Source organism: Alexandromys fortis, unplaced genomic scaffold (assembly GCF_014885135.2).
Source record: "Alexandromys fortis isolate MF-2015 unplaced genomic scaffold, M_Fortis_MF-2015_v1.1 scaffold_119, whole genome shotgun sequence".
Classification (NCBI taxonomy): Eukaryota; Metazoa; Chordata; class Mammalia; order Rodentia; family Cricetidae; genus Alexandromys; species Alexandromys fortis.
In genome coordinates this window covers 4,365,048-4,375,973 of record NW_026067991.1, presented here as the reverse complement: position 1 = coordinate 4,375,973, position 10,926 = coordinate 4,365,048, and the positions used below count along the sequence as shown (strand labels likewise).

Below are 10,926 nucleotides of genomic sequence, written 5' to 3'. Positions count from 1 at the left end.
CACAGGAGGTGTTTGGGCATAGTTATTTAAAACATAGGTGGAAAAAGGAGGCTGAGAAAGCAAAAAGATGAGTGCAGAAAGCATTGACTTAAAAACTCGCTTCCTCTCCTTTGCAGCCAGGGTTACCCTGGATCCCGAGCAGCCTTTCCCAGGTGCTTTGGTCCCAGGAGAGAGGTAGAACCAAATTAGATTGCCAGAGAAAACAGATGCAGGAGTCCAGCGATAACGAGTAACAGGACATCAGTTTTAGCTGAGCACCTGCTTTTCTTGTTAGGTGTGTTCTAACGCGTTAGGTCAAGGACCGCCTCCTCTCTCCAACTGTTTGGGGGAAGGCAGCAGCAAATAGCCGGACACATGACCTGAAGTTCTCAGGTCTAAAGCCCCCCCCCCCGTTTTGTGGGTTTTATGGCCATTAATACATTACCGGTTAATTATTGTTTAATTAATTATTGCTTTAAAAACGTTTGCCACATTTCAATCACTGCATTAATTACTTCATACAACATCTGCCTGCTTTCTTTTTTTTCTTTCCTTATTTTGTTTTTCTGGCTGTTAGTCTGTTCTTCTCAGCTCTTCTTTCTACTTTAATCGAAATTCAGCTTTCTGTAACACCCCCTTTATCCAGGCCAACTGGATCTCTCCATTCACTGGAGAGAGAAGGACAGAAGAACAGAGAAGGCCCCCGGGATTAGGGAGTTTTGACAGCTGTCCAAGAGGAGCCCTGAGATTCGGGCCAAGGACCAAGGCAGGACAGAGACAAATGAGAGACACAAAAGAGTGATAGGACAGGAGAGAGAGGCAGGAAGGCATCCACAGAAGAATAAACGGGACAAGGATTCTCAGAGTCGCTCCGAGATGCTGAAAGGGGTATTGAATGGGGGCAGAGAAGAACATCTAAAAAAGAGGGATGGTCTCGGAGGGCAGGGCGACCAGGGGTTGGTCAGGAAGGAGAAGGATGAAGTCCAGCCTCTAGGGACAGGCCAGTCGGGCTTGGGGACTGAGCGGGAGGGCTGAAGGAGGCGGGCTGGCAGGTCGGGGTTCCCAGCGCGCACCTGAGAGCAGGGTGGGGCGGGGAGGTGGCGGGACCCGGAGCGCAGCAGAGCACGTAGCGACCGCAGAGCCCCCCGCGAGCCCGCAGAGCGCCCGTCGGCCCCGCCCTCCGCCCTGTCGCCTCCTCGGCCCGGGCTTTTCCTGCGGGGCTCAGGAAGCCGGCCTAGTACGGCGCGAACAATAGCTCGGGCTGAGCTCCGGGAGGGCGGACGTGGGCCTCGGGGAAGGGCGCGTCGCACCTCGGGGTGCCCGCGGCGAGGCCCGGGGCCCGCGGGAACGTCCGCGCTGCGCGGCGCTCGCCGGGTCATTGTTGGCCGGGACCAAGGGTGCAGGAGTCCGGGAGGAGCCACGGGAGCTGCAGCGGCGGGAGCCAGAGGGGGAGCCCGAGAGCTCGTGAGCCAGCCAGGGAGCCGGGAGGGAGGTAGCAAGAGAGAGAGAGAGCGAGCAGAGCGAGGGAGGGAGGAGGTAGGGAGACAGGGAGGGTGGGAGGGAGGAGGAAAAATAAAGAGGAGAGAGCTGAGCGGGGCTGAACAATAGAGACAGGCGGACGGGCGAGGAGAGCCAGCTGCCGCTGCCGGGCACCGCGGGCGCGCAGGCAGCGGGGACCCCCGGCCTGGGCCAGACAGCAGGCGGCCAGCGCCCCGGGGAAGGGACCATGGGGGAACCGGCGGCAGGCGCCCCCAGCCCGCCGTGCGCCGCCGCCTGAGGAGGCTCGGCGCTACCCCCCAGCCGCAGCCCCCCGCCCCGCGCCCGGAGCCCCGTGGCCACCGGCTCAGTGGCCACGGCCACCGCGCCCTCCGCCCACCGGGCGCCGCGCCGCCCTCGGCCCCAGGCTTCGCCGGCGCCCGGCTGCCCGCGGACGCCCTCCCCCAGTCATGAACCCCCCGGAGGGGGCAGCGGAGGAAGTGGGAGCCGCCGACTCGGACGTGGACGCCTTTTTCCGGACAGGTAAGGTCAGGCAGGGTTCCGGGGCGGAGGGTGAGGACGGCCGCCTCGGACGCCGCATCTCGGACAAGTTTGGGGACGTCAGGCTGCCGCCTGGGCGTGCGAGTCGGAGGCGGCCCCCCGCGGTCGTCGGGGCTGGAGTTGTGGAGATTCACGTTGTTCTGGCGGTGCTGGCTGCGTTTTGGGGAGGGCGTGGGGGCTGGGCGCCCCTCGGCGTTCACCCCAGTTGCGGGGGTCTGTATTGGGGAGGCGGGAGGCGGTCCTCTCGGGCCGCCTTCTCCGGGCGATGTTGGATCACTTTGTAGAGCGCGGCTTCCAGCTCCCGGTGTCCCGACCCCTCCCTCTGCTCCCCACTCCCACGGTGCCCGACTGGGGGGCTCCTGGGTTTCCCGAGGTTGGTGCCTCTTCTTCTCTCCAGGGCTCGGGGCCCTGATGTGCATAGAGGGGCACCAGGGGTCGCGAGGCGCTCAGGCAGCAGCCTGACAGGCAGGCAGGAACCAGGCGACGCGAAATCGTGCCGGGAGCGTATGGGGAAGCAGCGTCTGGGACTTTTGACCGGCTGAGAGGACCATGGGCACCTCGGACCTGCCCCTTGGTCATTTCTCCAGCTCGGGGAACCGATGAGTTTTTACCTAAGAATCGCTTATTTCTGGAAGTGTGAGTTAGCGAGCATCCCTTTCAATACACACCCACCAAATATTTGCTTGCCTGTGGCGCGGGGAGCATGAGTTGGCTTTCTAGCGCTTTGCGCCTCTCTGTACTTCGCTTGCAGCAGGTCTGTAGCTGCTCTTGTTCGGTGGCTCCACTGTCCCTTCACCAGAACAGACACCGATCACCCTCATCTCCTACCACCTGTAGCCCTGTTTCAAACATCTCATCACCAAGGAGTCCCCATCTCTCCTGTACCTGTAGCTTCATCCAGCTCCCGCTCCGTTGTGCAGTTCCCTAGCTCCCCCACACGTCTGCAACCATTTTGTCTGGAATCTTTGTCCCAAGACTCTGATAAGTTATGGGTGCCCCACACATCTGCCCTCCCTTTGGGGAAGTTGGATCAGAGGACATGAACTAGTGGGGGTCAGGGGTCAGGTTAGCTCTGGAGGATTCACGTCCATTTGTTTCCTAACACTGTTGCTTTACCCTGGAGGTCCACTCTAAGGAAGGGAGTGGGGCCCTTTTGTGGGGAAACTTGTGGCTTTGGAAGTCAAGACTTAATTGGCCCATATGGTCATCTCTAATTGGTCTGGAGAGGAAGGAGGTGGAGGACAGGAGTTGATGCCAGGGTCTGGAGAAGGGGAAGAGGCTCCTGTCATCCTTTCCTGCTTCCAGGGTTCAGCCTTCTGTCTTCCCTCTCCTCTCCCTTCCTGGGAGTTAGCATTTGCCCTTTCCACCTTCCCTGTCCCTTCTTTCTCTCCTGCTCACCTCTCCTCTCTTAGAAACCTAAACAAGGGGTAGAAGAGGTGCCTGACCAAAGTTTGTAACCCTGAATCTAGGGAAAGAGGCTCTGGGGGCTCAGTGCCATCCAGACACTCACAAGGTCTACAGACCTCACCTGCATCCCAGCCTGGCCAAGCAGCTGTATTTTTTACCTCTGGAAAAAGCACTGTGGTATGAATTCACAGTCTTCCTCTCCTCTTCTTCTGTCTCCTTTTCCTTTTGATAGGCATTCGTTTTATAGCTTCCAATTCTGGAGACTTATGAATATATTACTTTCCCCAGAGACTGTCAAAAACAAATCTTAGCTTACATTGTCCAGGCTGTTTTCAAGTCTCAGGGTAAGAAGTGAACTGGGGTCAGGTTCCTACTGGGGTAATGTCCTTCCATTGCTACAAGGAGGAGGTGGTGGTGGTGAGGGACGCTAGACCTCATATGCACTTAGAGTCAGAGACAGTTTAAATCCTTTATACACAAACTTACAAATGATGGATGGCCTGTGACAAGCTGCTAAAGGGGTAAGTCTAGAATAGTGCCTTCCTGCCTCATGACCCTCTGTGCTCTGCCCCTGGACCTTTGCCCTCCTCGCAGTCTATCCCAGAGGCCCTTGTTGGGGATTCTTAAGCCTGGACAGACTATGTGTCTGAGCCTTCTCCTTTTTGATTCATGCCTTCTGTGGGGAACATAGCTCTGTACCTGGCTGGCTGAATTATAAATTTATTCAACCGAGCAACCAAGAAACCATCAAACAGATTGTTCAAAGTTTCCAGCACCAGGATACCCCCTTCTTTATGGTGGAAAAATTTGCATGTACAAAGACCAGACTGGCAATTACTTTGTCAAAACTCTGGCATGCTATGTCTCTAATTAGGCATGATTTAAATAATTCAGTCATTTTACTTGTTTAGCTTACCTGCTTTCTGATTATTTGGATGTTTTTGTTCTCATGACCAACTGATTAAATAAGATTCTCCAGTCTTACTTTTTCGCAATTACAAGGTTTTAGAACCCGCTCTATTCCTACACACTATTCTATAGAATAGTATAGGCTGACAAAGTCCTGATTGTCTTCCTAAGAGTTCTGTTTCAAGTCTGAGAAGGTATGTTGCTGGCTTTTAATTTTATTTTAATTTAAAATTTTTACTGATCATAGTTGTAAGGTAGCAAAAGGAGATAGGAAAACTCAGGACTGGGACAATAAAACATTGACCCACAATGTTTTTTTAACACCTACTTGGAATCTTCTGCTGTCCAGGGTGCTGTGGGACACAGGAGAAGTATTCAAAGTGATTGCTGTCCTCAAGAACTTACAGATTGCTAACTAATTGATTGCTAAAGATTAGGACATTGTAAGTTAGAGGGTTGCCAGAACTAGAGAAGGTGGAGCCTAGGATGGTCTTTGAAAGGGCGCCAGGGAGATTGACAAAGGTAAAAATGCTGGATCTTTGGGGAGCCTGGACTGACTGAGGGGAAACGATGGGTTAATAAGGACAGGAGCAGGGTTGACTAAGGATAATAGAAACAACTAAGGGCGTCTGAAACCTTCTGAAGAGGAGTTTGGACTTGATTCAAAGGAACTAGGGAGTCATTGCTGGTGTTTGAGCAAGGATACATCATAGATAAAGTAGTGTTTGGAAAGATTAGTCTCTGGGAAATTTTGTTGATGAAGTGAAAAAAAATAAAGGTAAGATCTAGGGAGATGCAGAGGTCATCCAAGGCTGAGGTAGAGGCTAGGGAGCTTGCCCCATCTCGATGGCAGGAAGGATGGGGAGCCAGAGCTAATTCTGAGAGGCTTGAGATAGAGGTAGAAGTGCCGATATTTACTGACACCCAAGGATGGGCAGTTTCCCAGCATCCCTGTATGTCTATATATGAGGAACTGGATGTGCACATCTAAGTGGACTCATTTTGGAGTTGGCTATGTGGACTCTAGGCATGGGCAGGAGTGGTTGTGCTGATTCGGAAGGCTTGGTGTACTTGAAGCTTCCAGATGGAGATGGTGGAGGAAGAAAGGCAAGGAGGTCTTAATTTGGAAACAGCAGAAAAGAGTCTGGATCCTGGAGATCCCAGAGAGTCCATGCGAGCTCTGATGTGATGATGGGGCAGACAGGCTGAGTAGGAGGAATAGAAAAATGAAACACGGGGAGCTGACTTTGGGGGGCACAGGGTTAGAAAGGGCACTCGGTGTGGGCATTTGGGGGTGACGAGGAGGACATAGTCACTTGGAGTTTATCAGCAAGAGGCAGGGTGGAACCCTAGTGTCAGGAAAGGAGTTTTGAGTTTGTGTCATGGGTGGTTTGGGGTGACGGAGAGCGAGCTGTGGAGAGGAAAGCCAGAAGATGCCAGGATGGCTGCGTGGGATCCCAGAGACGAGACAGAAGAGTAGGCTCCATAACAGCTCAGAGCTAAGCTTTGGGGAGCAAACGAGAAACCTTTTTCTTTAAAATGTAAAGGCGAAAGGCTCAGAATAATGAGAAGACGTTGCTGTGAAGTATGTTCCACATTCAGCTTCCTGTTGAGCTTTGACTTTTGCATCCAGACATTTCATTGGAAAGATACTGTTAACGGGGCTTTGGCCAAACTCCGCTCAGCTCTCTGTTTCCAAACACCCCAGACCACCTTCTTCTCTTCACTTCCTCATTCTGTAAGTGGCATCTTTTCTTTCCCAGTCACGTTCAAAGCCTTGGCATTAATTCAGGGGAATTTCTCTAGGCTGACAAGCCTTACTCCATAGTCCTCCATAGTTAGCCTGTTGCCTTAGGCCAGTCCTCCATGGACTTCTTCCACAGACCCCTCTCATCCTTCAGAATCTGCCCCCTCTCTACACTGTCCCCGAGGCTTATAGCACTTCCAGAAACACTCTTTTCATCATGTTACTCTCTGATTTATGAAACCTGCAGTAACTCCCTGGTACCTGTGAGTCAAGTCCATACTTAGCTGATCAGTTCTAGCTAGCTTCCCATCCCTATGCCTTAGAGTATCCTGGATCTTGTTGATTCATCCCCTTCCTACTCCACAGCCTCCAAATCCATGACATTCTGTGTTCTAGCTTTTTCGAGAGAGTTTACAGTTTACGGCGACCTCTGGAAAGCCCTCAGTGTCTTCTCACTGCACCCGTGGTATTGCATTACTGTTTTGCCTTTCCTATATGTAGGGCCTATTTCCCCATCAAAATTATTTATTTTTGGAGGTAAGTATAAAGTCTTTAAAATATTTTACAATTCCTCAAAGATCCCATTTCCTTCAGAGATATAACAAACATGGCCCAAATGTAAGCACTGTTGGATCAAGGTGATGACAATGTCCCTACTCAGTGTATCTTTCTTAACTTAGAGAACACTCCATCCTGCTGGCTAAGAAAACAAGCCCCTGTCAGTCCAAACCACAGAAAAGGAAGACTTTGAAATAAACAACATACTCTTTGTGCAGATCTTTGAGTAAATATCAACACATAGTCTGTACATTGCCAGGTACTTGAAAGGGGAGAAATCTTGTTACTTCTTTTTGCAACCAAGGAAAGCATTTCCTTTGACGTTTCTCTTGACTTTTCACAAGGCAAACACGATGCCCAGTGGCTTAGTTGGGGCTACTGTGGCTGTGCTAGAACACCATGACCAAAAGAAGCTTGGGGAGGAAAGGGTTTATTTCAGTGTGGCATCCCCGTCACAGTCCGTGACTGAGGGAACAGTCAGGACAGGAGCTCACATAAGGCTGGAATTTGAGGGAGAGCTGCTGCAAAGGCCGTGGAAGAGTGCTACCTGGTTTGCTCCTCCTGGCTTGCTTAGTCTGTTTGCTCATACACTCCAGGGACTACCTTCTCAGAGCTGGCACTGCCTGCCCAGAGGTGGTACCACCCACAGCGGGCTGGGCCCTCCAACTACAGTCATCAGTCAAGAAAATCCTCTCCAGACTTGCCTACAGTCCAAGTCCTTTGGAGGCATTGTCTCAGTTTAGATCCCTTCCTTCAAAATGACCTGACCTTGTGTCAAGTTGTCATAAAGCATCCAGCATACTCAGCTCAATGGCTATTGTGTCTTTTAAATTCTCTTCTGCTTCCATCAGTCATGAACTGGGAATTTAGTCCTACCCTTGTTCAGGAACTTTGGGAGGAGTATTGAGAGGACTTTCTGTTTCTGGAGAGGGGATATTGTGTTTTAGGCATGTGATGTCTGCAGTATTCTATTTCAGAATATATCGATGGCATCTGGGTCTACCTGTGTAAGGCTGGGGAGGCCGGACTTCATCCTTGGATGGTTGGCTGCCAATGGCACAGTTATTGGCAGTTCTGTCCAGCTCTGTTTGGTAGTCCTTCACAGTAAGACAGGAGGCACTGGGGCAAACCAGAGCTACAGAAAGGAGTGATGTTACAAGTAGGAGAACCATTCCTGCTTGGGAATCTCCAACCCAAGCGAATGAACTAGGGTTTCTCCTTAGACTTTGGAGAGCAAATCCTTTTTTGGAGTTCCTCCTGGTTGCTCTTGGCCTTTATATCTGAGTTGGGCCATATAGCACAGTGGTTCTCAGCCAGGAGAAATGCTGCTCTCTACCCCAGGGAACATTTGGCAATACCTGAAGACTTTTTTTTTATGGTTGTCACAACTCACAGGTCAGTTTGCTGTAAGCATCTGGTTGGTGGATAGGGCCAGAGTGCTGCTAAATGTCTTACAGTGCACAAGAAAGAATTACCCAATCAAACAAAACCTGTCAACAGTACTGATGGGGGAGCCCTGACTATCCAGAAGACTGTAGGCCTTGGATCAACTCAGCTCAGCACTAACTAGGTTGCTCTTGGGTAAATTACACTCGTCTTTAGGAATTCTGCAAGATGGGACTAATAAAGCTTGTTTTACGGATTGAGAAACTTAATTAGACAAAGTATACTATTCGGGGGGGGGGGGGAGTATTGTTCCCGCTGTTGTAGTTATGCAGTGGGCACCTCTGGAAGGTTAGAGTTTCTCACGCATGGGAGGTTGCAAGAACAGCAGCATGAGGGAGGCATGGACCTCTCCTGCCTGTGGATTCAGGAGGCTGACTTTGGGCCTCAGCGCTCACTTGCTGGACAAATCCATATTGAGTGTCTGCTGCTGTCATGCAGTGTGGAACCATTAAAGGGGAGATGCGAGAGCAGGAAGGGGAATGGATGGAAATATAAATAGTCTCCCTCTGGGAGCATGTGGACTTCATGGGCTGAAAGGGGAGAGAAAGCCTTTGAGGAAGGTCGTGCGTGAGAGCCGGAAGGCCATACTCTTTTCTGCTCCCTACTTATCTGGATGACTTGTGCGTGTGACTTTGACATCTATGGGAAAGGAATAGTAATCTCGTCAGCCCCCGTTCCCTTACAGAAATGTTGAAGGATTCAAATAAGATACAGTAAAAGGTCTTTATAAGTTGTACAGTGCTATCTAAATATCTGCAGATGGTTATTTCAAATGGGGCATTCTGTTTCTCTAAGTGCCTCTTCCGACGTGTAGTACCTTGTTTAATCTCCCCTCCACAGGACCGTTCGGCCTGGGAGGAGAGAGGATCCTGATCATTCTTCCCCTCCAAGGGGACTGTGGGCCATCCTATTACACAGGTCAGGGTACTTTCTGTTAACTCTTTCACAAAGCGGTAAGTGTGTTAGCTCCCTGCAGCCCCTTCCCAGGCCCTGAGCCACATGGCAGGAGCCTGGTGGAAACAGTCTGGCTTGCTTCTGGTGAGCATCAGGTGGGTGCAGAGAACCGGTCCCTTCCTCTTCGTTCTCTGTTTGTAGTGAAGACTCTTCCTGGCGCTCCTTTGTGTGGATGACTAGCAGTAAAATAACTAGGGAATGACTGACAGCCATAGAGTTGTTGGATCAATAGAGCTGCCTGGGATCGTGTCTGCTGAGGAGCGAGGGAACAGAAAGTATCTGCAGGTTGGACAGAGGCATTCATTCAGGGAGGGAAAGAAGAAACCTGGAGCATTAGCTTTGTCTCCTCCCCTTCCGCCCCCATAGCATCATTAGAAGTGAGCCAGGCACTTGCTAGGGAACACGGATACCAGGAATAAACAAGCAAAGGAGTGAGAAGTGATGTTTGATCGGTACAGTTATAGGAGTGGTTATGTCTTCGTAGACTGTAGTGTTGCATTCCCGGGCTGAACAGTAGCAGGAGACATGAGCATTCATGCTCAATTGGCAACAGTCACCGTCCAGTCTATGCGACCCAAAGGATGAAGGTAGAGGATGATTGGGAGTTGAGACTCAGAAGGGTGGGGACCACATTGATTGACTGAATGTTTTCATTCATGAATTAAAGTGTGAATGCTTAGAATGGACTGTCAACGAGTTGGATCTTTCTGCAGTTGTTTGGGGAGTTTGTGGGTTTCTCTGAACACGGACAGAGGTGTGATGAGGAGCATGAATTTGAGAGCCCCGTGGAGTTTCTCTTAGGATGAAGAAGGAGGCTGCTGGCGGGGGAAAGATAGATTACTGTAATATTGTAGGAGGGTCTGGACTTGAGACAGTGAGGTAGACATGGAAAAGAAGTGACTTTGTGGAGGTTGAGCCTACAGGACCCGACGAGGTGTCAAGAAGGTTCAAGAAGGTTGGAACAGAAGCTTAGAGTCTCGGTGACAGGGAGGATAGAGTTATGCTTGGTGAAAACCAAGAGTTGGGAAGAGGGGACCAGGAGGAGAGGGAGGATTTGGAGAACTTGCTCGGGACATGTTGCATTTCAGGTGTCAGTGCAGAGCTAAGGGAAGCGTTGATTCAGTAGGCGAGTATCGAAGGGAGTCTGGAGCCTTGGAGGGAGGCCAGAGTCGGAAATACAGATTTGGGAGATATCTGAAAGAAGTCGTGGCTGTAGCTATCAGGATAGATGAGATAATAAATGAAAAGCTAACACAGACTGAAGGGCAGAAGGCCAAGGGCAGAACTGTAGATTGACGTGAGGGCTGATGGGCGGGGCTTCATGTTGCCGTGCGGTGCCCGCAGCCATGGGGCTGGTTCTGCAGTCTGAGAGAGCATTGGTAACTTGTGAAGTAAGTTCCAAACTGTCTGGGGAGGTGGAATTGAGATCGCAGAGGGGAACGGAGTGAGTGGATGGGAGGAAGTGGTGGGAGTTCATGTCGATGACTCTTCGGGGAGGGTTGGCTGCTAAGGGAAGGTTAAAAATAGTGAGGGAGTTGGAGATGGGGAGCAGACTTGAGGGTAGGCTTTTTTTTTAGGGAGGGAAGCGATGTGAATACCTGAGGTGAGGAAGAGGGAGAAGGCACACTGGAGGTAGGAAAAGAGAAGAGCAGTTAATGGAGAAAGATCCGGAGGAGCCTGGATATGTGTTTTGTGCCATAGGCACCAACTTAGGGACCTCAGGGGTTCTGGACAAGCATTCTCTACCACTCAGCTAAATTCCCAGCCTCAGTCTGAAGGGGTGGATCTCAGGATCAGCTGAGGGGTCGCCTTGGCCCATGGGAGGATGCTTTTTTAGGAACCAGAGGGAAGGCAGACCTCAGGAAAGACAAATGTTGATCCAGGACCCA

The 10,926-nt window shown here is 51.1% G+C and overlaps 1 protein-coding gene across 11 annotated transcripts in view; it reads left to right on the top strand.

Annotated features, from left to right (window-relative positions):
• The first annotated feature begins 1,791 nt into the window (after positions 1 to 1,791).
• The window catches only part of Kalrn (kalirin RhoGEF kinase), a 603,131-nt gene continuing 593,996 nt past the window's right edge, over positions 1,792 to 10,926 (top strand). For 7 of the 11 annotated variants that reach the window (XM_050159714.1, XM_050159713.1, XM_050159712.1 and 4 more), the window contains exon 1: positions 1,792 to 1,998. In XM_050159714.1, coding sequence (XP_050015671.1) covers positions 1,926 to 1,998 — 73 coding nt within the window. In that variant the 5' untranslated portion in view covers positions 1,792 to 1,925. The remainder of the gene's footprint in view (positions 1,999 to 10,926) is intronic. The other 4 variants (XM_050159724.1, XM_050159723.1, XM_050159721.1 and 1 more) reach the window with 1 other exon arrangement.